Source organism: Anastrepha obliqua, chromosome 5 (assembly GCF_027943255.1).
Source record: "Anastrepha obliqua isolate idAnaObli1 chromosome 5, idAnaObli1_1.0, whole genome shotgun sequence".
Classification (NCBI taxonomy): Eukaryota; Metazoa; Arthropoda; class Insecta; order Diptera; family Tephritidae; genus Anastrepha; species Anastrepha obliqua.
The window spans coordinates 126,125,928-126,142,897 of record NC_072896.1 but is presented as its reverse complement, the minus strand read 5'-3'; the positions used below and the strand labels follow the sequence as shown (position 1 = coordinate 126,142,897).

General features: G+C 36.2%; 1 protein-coding gene across 1 annotated transcript in view; it reads right to left on the bottom strand.

Moving 5' to 3' along the window:
* Positions 1 to 278: 278 nt before the first annotated feature.
* LOC129249028 (protein rhomboid) overlaps positions 279 to 16,970 on the bottom strand; it is a 46,255-nt gene continuing 29,563 nt past the window's right edge. Inside the window, exons 5-6 of the mRNA XM_054888641.1 lie at positions 473 to 595; positions 279 to 414 (exon numbers count right to left, since the gene is read on the bottom strand). Of these exons, the coding sequence (XP_054744616.1) occupies positions 574 to 595 (22 nt within the window). The 3' untranslated portion in view covers positions 279 to 414; positions 473 to 573. The remainder of the gene's footprint in view (positions 415 to 472; positions 596 to 16,970) is intronic.

Below are 16,970 nucleotides of genomic sequence, written 5' to 3'. Positions count from 1 at the left end.
CCAATTCTTGTTTCAATTCAGCCGACTGACGCTGATGATGATGGTAGTTATGGCGCGTTGGCCAGTTGCCAAGAATCATTATGTTTCATGCAACAAGCGCGATAACTGGGTCTTTTTTTATTACTCTTAATTGTCTAGTTTCTCCAAAACATAATCAGAACTGCTATTTATCTCCATTTCATTTGTAGGATATTGGGTTAAAATTGTTGCTGGCCTATTTTTGTGCCATATGTTGGTTTGCTGTCGCATTTGCGTGCCACAATTCACTTACTAGGCATCAGAGGCGGTTGATCAGTTGGACGTCAATGCGATTTGTCACAGACATGCAAGAATATGCGGCGGTGTGCATCAACTCTTGCTTATCCATTTTGGTTATGTGGAGCGAAACGTGAGTCTCTAGCGGGAAACTCGTTTCTGCAAAGAAAACATGAGTGATTACAGTTGAATAGAAATTAGCATTCACATTGATTACATTGACGTTTTTCGCTTGCTTTGAAGCAAATTTTTATTTGAATAGTTACTCCTTCATTAATTTCAAAGCCTAATTCAATTTAGTTTCCGTAATTGCACGCCTCATACAAATTGTGCAACAAAGCTAGAAAAAAATAAAATAAAATATATTAAAAATAAGAAATTTCTTACAATTTTATTCAAAATAGTGTTCTTCCGACTTAAAACACCAATCTGCATGACCTAGGAACATATCAAGTGAGTGTTTTTGGATTCCTCCTGAATGTCCTGAATGGGTTCTACATTTATAAAACTCGTTATCCTTATCTGCAAATACATTTTTTCATAAAGAATAAAATTGTAAAATGATATAATGGTAAAGAGTTAACATGCAATTTTCAGTTAAAAAAGAAGTCCGGTAAAAGTTTCCATCGTTGAACTAACTCATTGTCGTGCAAAAGCGCCAGCTATCATCTGAGCGACATGTGGTACAGTTTAAATAAATATGTATTTATTCCTTTCGCTCCACAGTGAACAACAAGACTCTTAAATCTATCTCTTTTCAACGGCATTCCTTTTATTTCGTTCCAGTTCTATTCTCTTAATATTATTTCCTTTTCTAGCTGTCTTCTCCTTCTGCGTTATCCTTGTGGGTTCTATTCAATGGCTTGCCTCGTAATACCTTGAGCAGATTTTCTAGGCGTATGACCGATCCAATTCCATTTTCTTTTCAGAATATTTTTGATTTTGAAGAGCGAATGCTTAGTCACAAACGCAGCCTGTCGTTGGATATATAAGTAGTTTCTGGTCACCTTAGTATATGCCTGAGGCAACGATTTGTAAAAGATTGCATGTGTTGTATTACTCGAAGTGCAGCATTCCATGTTACGCATCTGTATAGTAAAACGGATATGACATTGAATTAAATATTCTTAGTTTAGTGCCATGCGGCAGGAATGAGGAGCTTCAGATGTTTTTTCAATTGCCAGAGGTGGTGTCCTTTCGCCTCTACTTTGGCGAGGTTGGGGTTAAGGCAGCTGCATACGCCGTTGGCATGGTCTTATGGTACCTAATGGACCGTTTCCGTCTGTCATGGCTGACCGCTTTCATCGAAAGTTATGTATCTTTGAGTCATAGTTGACTCCAAACCCCATTGGTTGTACTTTGGATGTACAATATTTACATCGTATTTACCTGTATTTGTCAGGAAAAAGTCTTGGCGATCCTGAGGCATACAAAATGCTTAGGGAACACAAGAGCGAGGGAGATATTAAAATTATATATTATTTCCGATATTCAAGCCACGATCAAGGCACTGACGATGCCGTGTTGGAGATCCAAACTGGTCAACTCCTGTAAAAAGGAGATCTCATCTCTTGGGTGTGCGGGTAACACTTCTTTCTCTGATCTGGGTTTCAGCAGGGCAAATGAAATTGCTGATGAGCTTGCAGGAAAGGGTCAACTGAATTGGTCTCAGAGACCTCCTACCCGGTCATCCGCGACCCCCTGACTGTTGTTAAAGGGGAATTGGACAACTTATTTCATATGAAAGTGCAGAAGAGATGGCGTTCTATTATTTTATGTGCTATTTCGAAAACCCTCGGCCACAGTACAATAGATGCGGGACACAGAAAGTGGAGGGGACACCACGCCATTCTATTTCCAAACTCGTAGCTGTGTGGCCGTCAACATTGGATGGTCGGCACACAAGCAAAAAAAATGGGGTTACGATTTAATCCCCACTGTAAATTTCCGGATTTGGCAGCTAAACGATTAAGGTCAATGGGTGCTTCTTTCTTAGACATTCTAGGGCAGTGTGTCAAACTAAATTCCATCAATTTTCTCCATTATATCAACAGCTTTGGCTGGCTGTAGATATTTGCCTGTTGAAGTTCCCATAATTGTATCAGAACGGCGCTGTAGTGCTACTTGGAGAGTGAAATACTTGTACTTTAACTATTTCACCTACCTACCTAAAGGTGCCAAACCTAAGTAACGACAAAAAGAGAGAGAAGAAAATTATATGCCTGACTCGTTTTTGAAATTTTGCTACTTGAAAACCGAACGAACTATGCTGTTACTTTCAAATATGAAATTGTGATAGTACTTCAGTAAATGATCTTGACTTCTCATTCATGGAATTACCAATGAACGAGAATAAATTTCACAAATAATTTCACGACTTTCTTTTTAGGTAAAAAAATTAATAAACATTTATTAAAGCGCAGATTCAGTTATGAACTAAACTCAATACACTTAATATCAAGTAAGATAAATATAAACTTACCGTACCCAAACTACATAATTATCTAAAAAACAACAACTCTAAGAGTTCTCCAATAAATAATACCACTAAACTTTAAAAATATTGCATTTTACTCCTGTATCGATTTTTCACTTCCTTTTGCATTGATTCTTTTCCCATTGCCATTCAACAAATCCGCCAATATTAAATTAGCGTAAATAGCGTAAATGCTCACGTTTCTCAATATTTATCACATAATCTGTATAAAACGGGCGTTTGGATGCTTCGAATTTCACATGAAAAACCGCACTGCGCAAATCGTATGTAAAACAACAAAAACAAACGATTGGCGATGGATTGTATTGTGCATTTCTTATTGCTTTCGTTGTTGCTGATGCACACGAGCGCGCTCGAACTGTACGTGCAACAACCCGCAATCGCCATCGAGGCTAAAGCACTCGCCAAAGCAATCAAGTTTTTGCTGCTGAATACTCGCACTACCACAAATAAATGACGGCAGACGCTCTGTTCTTATGGCAGACGCTCTGTTCTTATGTGTCGGCTGGCAATAATTGGTATTAAGTAACCTAAGTACCCGCCATTACAAGCAGGCAGTGCAATCTGGATGTCACTAAGCGGAGTCTGAAGAGGCGTCGCATACATTGGGGTACGTTTTGTAGCGGTGTGTACGTGGACGGACAGCAAGTGCTGTATGAATGAATGGAGAAACGTTAGCGCACAACAACCACTTGCAGCTGCACTCGTACGAGTGGATGCAACGCAGCACTGGATCTATGAATTGAGCCCCCTTTCGAGCAACATGTGAGCTCAGCCAACTTGTTGCTAGCATTTCACCGTTTGTCCGTCCATTGGTTTGCCTGTCTCTCCAATTGTCTACTAGAGCTCAGCCTCCTCAGCCTGCAGCAATAAAAATAAAATAAACCGTGAAACACAAGGCACTGATTGTTACTCGTGTGCACGTACTGCCCAGTGCATTCACTGCAACGTGTGTCGATAAATTTGAATCAATTTTCAACTTCTCGTTCACTGCTCGCGCATTCGCTGTTGTTGATTTTCTGTTTCCATTTTTTTACACTTTTTTGTTTTTCTTCTTGCTCTACTCGGACCACAACAATGCAATTTCGCGTGGCCACAGAAATGAAGAATTACTCACCAACAAAGGCACAATAATCGTTTTGTATTTATTGTTGTATAAGTATATTTGGTCATTCCAGGCTTCTGGACCAGTCTAACAAATGTCTATGTGTTTTTTTAATAGGCTCAAGCATTAAGACTTACTATGTGACTAAGCGGCTAGGTACAGTCTGTGCAGCGAGAGAACCAGAGAACCAGCAGAAAAGTGATGTTGAGGGCGTGCGCATAGAAAAAGAAAATAAATCAAGCAAATAGTTTTGCTTACATGTACACAAGTGCACTGCTTTGGAGTGTGTGGCTTGTGTCATTTCCGATAGTTTCAATGCAGTCCTTCTGGGGAAATGAAAGACTTACGACACGAACTTTAAGTGTATAGTATTTTTTGGGCGAAAAAGTGAATGCTTTCTAAAGCAATGGATTGCACAGAGCCACAAATTTAGTTTTTTATGTTTCACGTGCATATGTATCAGCAGTTAAAAACATAATGCAATATATAGTGAGTGCTATTTTAACAGTTCAAAGCTTATCAAGTTGCTGTTGCTGCAAATGCATGAACAGCTTCGAGCCCGCATGAGATAAGGGACACGTATTGCCTGCGGGTTGTTTGTGAAATAATTAAAATAAAAGTATGTTATGTGGGTTTGGAAAACACATAAGCTTGCATGTACTACATGGCATTGTCTTTCTGGGCTACACTTAAGTACATATGAACAGTTGCGGAATGAAAATAGCAGGAAAAAATACCAAAAAAAAATATAGGATTTTAAAAAAAAAAATGATGCGATCACAAAGTTTTCATTATTTATTAATGAATAATGTTATTTATTATAGATTTTATATTTTAGTTAAAAACCTTAAATTTTACTAAAAGGCGAGAAATTCGTACAAATCCTTGGCGTAAAATTTTTGGGCAAATGGTTTAAAATTGTTTTATGGTTGATCTTTAACTCCTGGTACTCTTACGACTACTAACGAGCCGGTCAACTTCAATTTCTGTGACTTTATTGGCATTTTCGAAGATGCGCCTGACTTTGCAAGGTGCGTCTTTAACATCAAAATAGCCTAAACAAAATCGACGACACCAAATTTTCACGTATTTAGCTGTAACAGTATTCGCCTTTATCAAAGAAAATCTGTAAGATGTGGCGAATTTTCTCTTTGTTGACTTCGATTGTTAGCACCCGCTAACTCACAACTGAATGGAACAAAACAAAAAACCAACAAACGAATTGTTTTAGTGTAAAATGTCACCTTGGCAATGAGCACAAACTGAAAATTGTTGGAGCCATCTATCTAGAAAGTAATGGAATTATTTTTCCCCAGATTAATGCTTGGCATTGAAACTTTTTTTTTGTGTAGGAAGTATAGAGAAAAAATAAATGACTTCAAAATATTTTTTAAGGGTACTGCTATTTTCATGTTAACGGTTGTGCATAAGAAGTTGCAAATGAATGCATAAAAAATTTACCTATCCACCACCCTCAAAAATTTTTAGCACACGAACACTCAAATCATCACCAGAGGTAAGCACTTGTATGAGTAAAAAACTACTGAATGACACAGGAGGCAATAGAAAAATTTTGCCAAATTAAGATATTTAACCCTAGAACACACACCCAGAAAATACCACGTAAACACACACCCGGGATACGTTTGTACCCGGGACCTTATTTTGCGGTTTTTTAATGCTTATTCAACCGATTTCTATGATTTTTTTTTTGAAATGTATATTTTAATATATAACAAGTATTTTGTCTTTTGTTTCATTCGAATATTTGTACTGGTTCCAGCGATATGGGCAAATAAAGTCAGGACATGCAACAGTGGATTTTTGTTTTTGTTGTTGTCCTGATAAATGCAAAACAAAATAATATAATGTATAATAATATACTTGTAGAATAACAACGAATACACATTTTGGTTTTTATTTCATTGAAATATTCTACCTGGTTCAAAAGATATGTGCAAAAAGGTCGCGCAAGGTATGGGTACGTAGGTAGCAAATACACTGGTATAACTGGTTTTTGTATTTTATATGCAGCTGCAAGGGTTGTTTTCACACGAGGTGTTGTTATAAATGCTGCCTGTTGATATTTTCATTATTGTTTTGGTACTCAAAAGTGTAAGAAGTGAAAATATAAGTGAAAATAAATATAACTGAAACTATAAATAACTGGATACGAAATGACTTCAAGAAGAAACGAATATTTATCAAGTGCAGCATATAGAAGGTAAAAAATGTAAAATAAGCAACAATGTAAATATATACTAATTTTTTTTATTATGCAGGCTAACTGAGGAACAGCGAGAATCATATATACAATCATTATTTGATGAAATTTGTGACGATGACGCTCCCTATGACTTTGACTCAGAAGATGAAGAAGAAATTCAATTCAATGACATTGAAATTGCTGATGACGATGCTGAAGTTTCGCAAAGTGCCGCAGAAGTATTACCTGATTGTGCGGACTATGAGGATGATGAAGAAGAAGAAGTAGAAGAAAATAATGAATTACCTGCTAGTGGCGAAAAATTTGTTGCACGTGATGGTACTGAGTGGATGAAAGAACCAAATGTAAGTCGTCAGGTACTCAGACAAAATATTATAAGAGAACGTTCTGGACCAGCTAGATGCACTGAAATGTTGTCAATAGAGCAAACATTCAAATGTTTCATGAACGTTGAAATGGCTGATATAGTTATGCGCCACACAAATAAGTTAGCAAAAGAAACTTATAATGCTTACAACAATGCGCATCCAAACACAACTCCTAAGTCATGGACGCCTGTGTCAATAACATAGCAATGGAGAACATGTTCGAGATTTATGGAGCGTCAAAAACTATCCTTTATATCGCGCCACAATGGGATTTAACCGTTTCTGTTCGACATTGCGGTTCCTAAGATTTGACGATAAAAACACTCGTGCAACACGCTTACTAACTGATAAAGCAGCACCGATCAGTGAGTTGTGGACGATGATGAACAATAATCTTGCTGCACATTACAAGCCTAGCTCATGCTTGACGATTGATGAACAATTATTTCCTTACCGTGGACGCACACGGTTTACGCAGTACGTACCGTCAACACCTGCTAAATATGGTGTCAAGGTTTGGTGGATTTGCGTTTTGCCACAAATGCATATCCCCTGCATGGACAAATATATACTGGCCAAGCAGAAACTGGTAGGGAAACGAACCAAGGCGAACGAGTGGTGAAGGATTTGTCTGCCAAATACCAAGGAAGTGGCCGAAACATTACAATGGACAATTTTTTTACGACCTTGCCAGTTGCAGAACTGCTTCTCACCTGGAAACTCACGATCGTTGGAACTTTGCGCAAAAACAAATCATATATTTCTTAAGAAATGAAGCAGAACAAAAACAGGACAATTGGTTCAACGACATTTGGCTTCAAAAATAATGTGACAATGTGCTCTTATGTTCCCAAAAAAAATAAAGCAGTAATTTTGCTTTCGACCCTGCATAATGATGCTGAAATAGCTGACAGTGGGAAACCTGAAATAATTGAATGTTATAATCGTACCAAAGGTGGTGTTGAATGGACCAAATGTTTGCGGAATATCCAACACAAAGACAAACAAAACGATGGCCACTAGCGATGTTCTTCAACATGTTGGACAGTACAGCTCTTGCAGCCTACATTGTCTACGATTTGAATAACCCTATGTTGCCTTGGAGAACAAACAACAAGCGTAAGCAGATCCTGCGCAGCTTGGCTGAAGCATTGTGTATGCCCATTATTGAAGCCAGAGCCATAAGTCGTCAAGTGACGCGAAATTTTTCGACTAAAATTGCTATTCAAGCATATTTCAACCTACCGATGGAATCAATGGTGTCAACAGCAGCATCAACATCTGCCGCAGCGCGCACGCCAAAACCTGTGTCCGGATCTTGCTATTTATGTTACGCACAAGAGGAAAAACGCCGTAGAAAAACCAGAAAGCTGTGCGCCAAATGTAAGAAGCCAATGTGTCTTGAACATTCGGTCACATCAACAAATTGCTCTATTTGCCATGATTTTCCTTAGATATAAGATGCATTTTTATAATTTTTATAATAAAAGTCAATAATATAATGTGTGAAATGAATATTTTTAATTTTTCAAATAAAAAAATAATATAAAAAATGTTTTTTTTTATTATTATGAGGATTTTTCTATTGGGGTACAAACGTATCCCGGGTGTGTGTTTACGTATATAATGTGTTTGGAAGGCTGTAGCTCCTGAACCAATGGTCCGATCTGGTTCAAATTTTGAATTTGAACTCAAAACTAAATAATCTTCCTAGATCCGAAGGTATAGAGGTATAGCGGTTCAAAAGTTACAACACTTCAAAGTTGAAGTGGATACATTTGTACCCGGGTGTGTGTTCTAGGGTTAATGGCCTCCTTAAAAACATTTTATTTAGGCTTTTTAATTCTTGCATACTTCATGTTCACATGAGTTCAATCCCAACATAATTTTTTTCCAACTAACCCCAGAAAATATCTCACCATCCATCTTGACAGCAAAGTTACATGACAAACCCATAATTTCCCCAAACGGAAGGCTCTAGGCATAAAACCCAAAAGCCCATATTGATTATTACATTGAAATTTCTATGTTTCTCTCAAAAGTAAGTTCTCACTTTACTCAGCTACCCTGAAACCAATATGAATGCCAATTTTGGGGCACTTCACCTAACTCTAACATCGAAATACTTCAAAGGCTAATGGCTCAATGGCTAATGATTTTCAGTGCGACTTTGCTCCAAATTCGTATTCCATTAGCTATAATGGGTCTAAATCGATTTTTCGAAACATTAAGGGAGCTTTGCAGAAGACTTTATGTAGAATGGTATTTTCCTTCTTTGCAAAGTCAAGAGGCCATAATTTTCAAAAAATTAAAATTTAAATATTTGATAGGCATACCAAGGCATCGCATACAAGGTTTTAGCGAGCGATTTATGCGAAAAGCTGAAGCTCACTAGCAATAAACTGATTGCGCCTCATTAATCTTTCACAATCATCGACTGGACTGATAGATATTCGCAATGCGTTTTGTCTTGAAAAAAATAGTGAACAGAGAATAGCCGGCAAAATCTTTGCCGATTTTAAATCTGCTTTCTACCGCACGAAAAGGGATTGCCAATTTGTAATAATAACTGAACTGGACATCCTCTTAAAGATAATTTAGCTTCGTAAATCTAATATTTTTTTTTTATGGTAATTTTCACTGTAGATTTTTAAAATATAAATAAATTGACGCTAAGCACTACTAGCAACTCTCACATAATTGGAAACAACCTCTCCGAACTAATTCACACAGAGTGGCTCCTTATCGTGTGACTTCTTCAACCTGATGCTGTAAGAGATCTTCAAGCCACAGAACTGAATCGTCCAGCAGCATTGTCTATAAGAACGTACAATTGCTAGTGATATTGATCGGTCGGTATTGATATCATGGGCCTTAATAAGCACGCCATTGGCTCTATCTGCTCTAAGCTGGATAAAGGAGCGAAACGAATGGGTCTGATGATGCAGTCAGTAGGGCAGTAGTGGGACTTTTCGACCAATTTTGATGAAAAATGGCTACAGGATACAATTTTCGATCGATGTTAATAGTTAAAAAAAATTTTATAAACCAGAACACCCTTGAATAAATCACTATTATATAAAAAAAGTTATATGTATTCAGTTTTGGAATTTTTTGACGTGATAACGTCTTATAATTCGATTTAACAGGCTGCACGCACGAAAAAATGTGTCGTTACCTTGCTCATATGTAGTTACCTTGCTCATTAGTGTTACCTTGCTCTTTAGTGTTACCTTGCTCATTAGTGTTACCTTGCTCATATGTAGTTACCTTGCTCATATTAGTGTTACCTTGCTCATATGTAGTTACCTTGCTCATATTAGTGTTACCTTGCTCATATGTAGTTACCTTGCTCATTAGTGTTACCTTGCTCATATGTAGTTACCTTGCTCATTGCATTGAATGAACTGCAAGCGAAAGCGCGGAAGGAACGACAAAGCAAACAAAGCAAACGAACGGCAACGTTCGACATCTTGCTCTCCCCTACTTAAGTGAGCGTATATATGTATGTATATGCGCATATGTACATATATAAATTCATGTATTTGTATTGGCATATGCCTTCTTATTGATTATTATTAATTTGATTTACTTGAAGAATTTAAAATAAAACCAAGTTTGTTAATAATACCTGTTGTTTTAATGTTATTATTATTATTTTTTTATTATATCTGAAGGAAAAAATGTATGGTAATATTTACCATATCTATACTAATATTATAAAGAGGAAAACTTTGTTTGTTTGGTTGTAATGAATAGGCTCAAAAACTACTGGACCGATTTTAAAAATTCTTTCACCATTCGAAAGCTACATCACGAGTAACATGGATTATATTTTATTTTGGAAATAGGGCTCGAGATATAGGTCAAAACGTGGACCCGGGTAACCTTCGGATGTGTATGTACAATATGGGTATCAAATGAAAGCTGTTGATAAGTGCTTTAATACGGGGTAATTTTCATACCTATTGATGACTAGGGTCTGGAAATATATGCTAAAACGTGGACCCGCCGTGTCTTTAAACCAAACTTACACACATTGCTAAGTAGGTATTGAAGATGATTTCCGTATAGTTTGAATACCTATTGGTAGATAGGGTCTCGAGATATAGGTCAAAACGTGGACCCGGGTAACCTTCGGATGTGTATGTACAATATGGGTATCAAATGGAAGCTGTTGGTGAATGCTTTAGTTCAGAGTATTTCCATCCGCTCCGTGACTAGGGTCTCGAGATAGAGACCAAAACGTGGACCCTAGAATGTGTTTGTACAATATGGATATCAAATGAAAGCTGTTGATAAGTACTTTAATACGGGGTAGTTTTCATACCTATTGATGACTAGGGTCTCGAAATATATGCCAAAACGTGGACCCGCCGTGTCTTTGAACCGAATTAAACCAAACTTACACACATTGTTAAGTAGGTATTGAATATGATTTCCGTATAGTTTGAATACCTATTGGTAGGTAGGGTCTCGAGATATAGGTCAAAGCGTTGACCCGGGTAACCTTCGGATGTGTATGTACGATATGGGTATCAAATGGAAGCTGTTGGTGAATGCTTTAGTTCAGAGTATTTCCATCCGCTCCCTGACTAGGATCTCGAGATAGAGACCAAAACGTGGACCCTAGAATGTGTTTGTACAATATGGATATCAAATGAAAGCTGTTGATAAGTGCTTTAATAGGGGGTAATTTTCATACCTATTGATGACTAGGGTCTGGAAATATATGCCAAAACGTGGACCCGCCGTGTCTTTGAACCGAATTAAACCAAACTTACACACATTGTTAAGGAGGTATTGAAGATGATTTCCGTATAGTTTGAATACCTATTGGTAGATAGGGTCTCGAGATATAGGTCAAAACGTTGACCCGGGTAACCTTCGGATGTGTATGTACAATATGGGTATCAAATGGAAGCTGTTGGTGAATGCTTTAGTACAGAGTATTTTTCATGCCGCTCCGTGACTGGGGTCTCGAGATATAGGTCAAAACGTGGACCCGGGTAACCTTTGGTTGTGTATGTACAATATGGGTATCAAATGAAAGCTGTTGATAAGTGCTTTAATACGGGGTAATTTGTTATGTTATGTTATGTTATGTTATGTTATGTTATGTTATGTTATGTTATGTTATGTTATGTTATGTTATGTTATGTTATGTTATGTTATGTTATGTTATGTTATGTTATGTTATGTTATGTTATGTTATGTTATGTTATGTTATGTTATGTTATGTTATGTTATGTTATGTTATGTTATGTTATGTTATGTTATGTTATGTTATGTTATGTTATGTTATGTTATGTTATGTTATGTTATGTTATGTTATGTTATGTTATGTTATGTTATGTTATGTTATGTTATGTTATGTTATGTTATGTTATGTTATGTTATGTTATGTTATGTTATGTTATGTTATGTTATGTTATGTTATGTTATGTTATGTTATGTTATGTTATGTTATGTTATGTTATGTTATGTTATGTTATGTTATGTTATGTTATGTTATGTTATGTTATGTTATGTTATATTATGTTATGTTATGTTATGTTATGTTATGTTATGTTATGTTATGTTATGTTATGTTATGTTATGTTATGTTATGTTATGTTATGTTATGTTATGTTATGTTATGTTATGTTAAAGTATATTATGTTATGTTATGTTATGTTATGTTATGTCATGTTATGTTGTGTTGTGTTGTGTTGTGTTGTGTTGTGTTGTGTTGTGTTGTGTTGTGTTATGTCATGTTATGTTATGTTATGTTATGTTATGTTAAAGTATATGTTATGTTAATGTTAACTCATTCTCTATATCCATACAAAATATGTATCAAACAAATAAAATTAAAATTTTCTTTTGAAAAATGCAACCATTCAATCAGTATTTTCTTATGACGTTATCACGTTAAACTATCGTCAGTAAACCGACTTTGCAGACAACCTCTTTTTTTTTATTACAGTTTTAATGAACGGTAATACATCAAAGTAAGTTCACAAATTTCCGACCTCTCTTAAGGGGTGAAATAATCTTCTAACTACCCAAAAACATAAAAATTAACTTCTTCTTGGGGAAACCTAGAATATTCACCTTAACAATTCGAAAAAATGTATATATATTATACGTTTTTGGGGTTGTTGAATCCGAATTCATTGTCCGTTTGTCCTTAAGGAGTCTATCATGGCTCTATATCCCTCAGGGTTAATATATAACCTTGAGATCGGCGAAAATGTTCCTAAGTTAGGCAGAAACTCCTTTCAAATACGAAAGTCACCTTAAAAGTCTCTCATCACGCCCATCATGCACAAGCTGTATGAGCTTTACTGCGTCATAGAAAAAATTTACCGAATAAGAATTATCTGGTGGCTGGATCATGTCGTCCGAATGGATGCAAATGCGCCATATCTGAAATTTTTGTTGCAGTGGGGATGTCAGTAGAGGAAAAGGAAGGCCTGCTTTGCATTGAAAAGATTAGATAAAGAAGAATTCGGCTCATACACATGGTGTGTCCTGCTGGCATATAGTCGCTTTAGCTTCCACAATTCCTCAATGATTCACTAGTGCATTGCCATCTGTACTTCCATGACTTATTGACTTTGAATAGAATACTAAAATTAGCAAAGATTTCGAAAAAAAACTCGCATTACTCCATAACCACAAAATTACATAACTGTCAACAACTGCAGTTTCAAATTTAATTTGTGCTTAAGCCAGTAAGTTCAGTTCCCCAACTAAACATTTATAGTGGTCCGCATAACATGCCTTTTTTCCTGCAACAATAAGAACACCATGAAACGGCTTTACTATCCTGTAACTGTAGCTACAACTCTACACTTATCATGAGATGTTTATTTTTAAATGTACTTTTTTCGCTTCAATTACCTCTTCACTCGTTCGGTTGCTTAATTAGCTACGAACTTTTCTCATCAACATTATGCTAAATGCAGCGCAAATAAACTCGTTAAACGGCAATCACAACGGCGAGAAACTTAAAACCAACAGCAACTAAAATATATAACTTTTTTAACGTCTTTATTGCTTTAGCTGCTTGTAAATATTTATGCGCGCATTGGCGATATTCCAGGAATGAATCTTTATTGCTTAGCGGCAGGTAAACAAAAAAATGTGGAGAATAGTTGAAACCAATTGAGAATCGAGGCTGTTCTTCGAGTTGTTTGGTTAGCGGATTTCAGCATAATTTCGCATTGCTTAGCGTAAATTAGCGGGAATGAGATGCTCCGCTGCCTCTGCCGGCAGACTTGTTGAGCGCACGCACGAGTTCGTTGCTTAAGTCTCTCGGTACCTCTTAAATCACTTCGTGTGTGTGCGCGGTGTGTGTCATGTGAGCCGCAAATAGGAGTTGCGAATAGATTGCACATTTATGTCGAGCTTCCGCTTTTCATTAACAACTCATTCTAAACACACATTCCAATAGCATTTTGACATTATGCGCGAAGCAGTCGACGAGATTGCAGGCAAGCACGCGAGCGGCCACTCACTTGCTAGTCCCACCAGATAGCTCTCCGCTGAAGCTAACGCATTGCCCTTAGTTTCTTTAGTTATTAGTTAATTTGTATTTGTTTTTGGAAATGTTTTTGCTGTTGTTGGCTTGCGCTATTTGCATTGGTATTCCATCACTGGACAGGTGCAATAAACTTAATATTTGCTGGGTGCTTGCAATTGTACCGTTTGTACGAGCATTTTCACTCATTAGTAATGCAAAGTGCCACGTCTTGTGCTTAATTTTTGTTTTTCTGTTTTATCCCACTCCTGTTGCAACGCCTTGCGCCGCTCATTGCATGACTACATATTTACACTCTCTGCTAGTTATGCTGTGGTGCGCTGCTGTGTACGCCACATGAAATGCTGGCTGGGTTAGAGCAGTTTTGAGAGCACCTGAAATTAAAAATGAATGTACGATTAGCTATGCCCCACTGCGAATGGTGTTTTTTGTTGAATTCCTCTGCTGCTTCTTTTTCGAGTTCTGTCAATTGACAGCCGCGGCTCGCTGCTTTGTGCAAATATTACATGGCATTTTCCGATTATTGCGCCAGATGCAGCGATGCAGTTCAACCATTGCACTGTGGGCCAGAGGACGTAGAGTAAATGGCTAAAATGAGAAAAGCAACACCCAATTTGGGTAGAAAATGTATAACATCCTAATATGTATTTCGATGGTGAAAACTTCCGTTTGGTGAAAACATGGGTTTTCCACGTAACTTTGCCAAGATATTTTGTAACGTTAGTTCGGGAGATAATTCTTTTATTGAGCTTAAAGGGTGGGCAAGTTTTTCGATTTAGCTTAAAAGTGACTTGGGAAGATTTTGGCGCGTTTGGTCTAATGCGCCACTCATTCAACCAATGGGTTCTTTTATTATGTCTTTCTTCAGTTATTGGGAGGCCAAATGGGGGTTGGAGTCAATTGTGAGTCAATTGTTTCCTCAGAAGCTGATAGATCGAATGTGTATTGCAAGTATGGGATGGAGTCCATGTTCTTTGCCTTGTTTGACAAAGAAATATCGTTTTTCGAGGTAGGACTTAATAAATGTGTAATAATTTATTGGTAGAGTGTCTTTTATTTTAAAGGGTAAACTATCATGCCAAAGCTTGAGATATATCGAGAAAAGTCGCTGTGCAATATTTTTTTTTGTTCAAATGCTTTGTGTAAGCTGTTTATGAGTCTATCGACTTGTTCGATGGTACTATGTTTTTTCCTGAAACCGAATTGGTGATTTGGGACTATATTTCGGTATTCAATTTTGGTAATCATTCTTTTAAGGAAATGCGATTCCATTGCTTTAGAGGCAATAGGAAATAGGCTGATGCACCGATATGATTCGACTTGTTAGAAATATGAAGCTTTTTAATGGATACGTAAAATTTTATTTATTTTAATTTGGCTTTACATTTTTTTAACTTAAAGAGTAAAAAAAAAATTTATATAATGTCGTTCCACCTTAATGTAAGCAGATATATTTATACAAATTGATTTATAAATTTTCAAATTTTCGATTAAATTTCTTATTAAACTGTCCAAAACGCAATTCTTTGAATTCTAATGAATACTATTAAACAAAATGTAAAAACTAATAAAAGTCATGAAAAATTCCAAAAAAATACTAAAACTAAAAAAAAGTTATATTACATAATCATAAATTGCAAAAAAAGTGCTGCCAGACTGGTACTTAAGGGGGGAAGCTGGTCTAGAATTTTGAAAAAATCGAAAAAATTTTTTTTGTCTTAAAAGGTGCTTTAGGGTCTTGGAAATAATATACCAAATGTGGGATGCCAGCAAAAATGTCTAAATGCCCAAATTTTTCATTCGACGGCAGTGCCTCGCAGGTATGATTTTACAATACTTACAACTTTAAACGCGTTTTTCTCGAAATCACTTTTTTTAAACTGGCCGAAGACATAACTCGAACAAATCTTTACCGATTCTTACGAAATTTTGACAATACATTCGAAATACCTTTCTCCGGAAACGTACGTAGGATTTTTTATTTATATTACATAGTTTTTTTTTAATCAACAATTTTATGTCGTTCTTTATAGTGAAAATTGTAACTTTTTGTTCAAACGTGCACCATTTCGCGAAAAAACCAAATATCGAAAAAATCCTACGTACGTCTCTTTCTGTTGTTATATAGAAACTAAAAAAATTTTATTTTTTGATCCAGGACAAAAATTAAGGAGTTTACGTCTTCGGCAATGGACCCACTAGAAAAAAAGGCGCCTTAGGAGAACTGCTGGACAGCGGCCATTTTGAAATTAATTCAGACGAAAAATTTTGTATTTGTACCATGAAAGCTATATTATTAAACCTATTTCACAGATTTTCGATTGATTCCTTTGTTGAGTCAAAATAAATTCATAAAATATGCCCATTTTTTGCGCTCTAGACCAGCTTCCCCCCTTAAGCCATTTCACCTACCTACAAAAAATTTAAAAAAATGCAAAGCAGTACTAAGTAGAAGTGGCAATCGGTCTTAAAACCAACTCACTGCGGATCCATTGTAATATGAAGAGATACTAAATTATATTGGAGTCTTTCTTCCCATATATCCTGGGTAAATAATACTTTATTTTAATATTTTATATTTTATTTAAATTATTACAATTTTTTTTGCAATTTGTGAGAAAAATCATTTTTTCAAAAATATTTGTTCTACATTTTAAAGCCACCATTTTAAATTTAAAAAAATTGCTAATGTGCTATGTTTTAGGCCTCTATATTCTCAATTTAAAGCAGAAATACAGATTGTTCTTAATTTATGTCAGCCATTTTCAATACGTCATTTTTACTTTCTAAATTTTTACTTCAATTCTTAATCAGTGACTTCAAATTTTTTATTAAATATGTGATTTAAATTAATTTCGAGACTTTCTCCTAGAATTAGGTACACACTTTTGCGCACTCACTTGAGACTTCTGGCCCACAGTGTGTTGGTGTGACATTGTTGCATGCTTTGGTTCGTGCCTGACGCTGTCGACTCCATGCAAGTTCAGTGC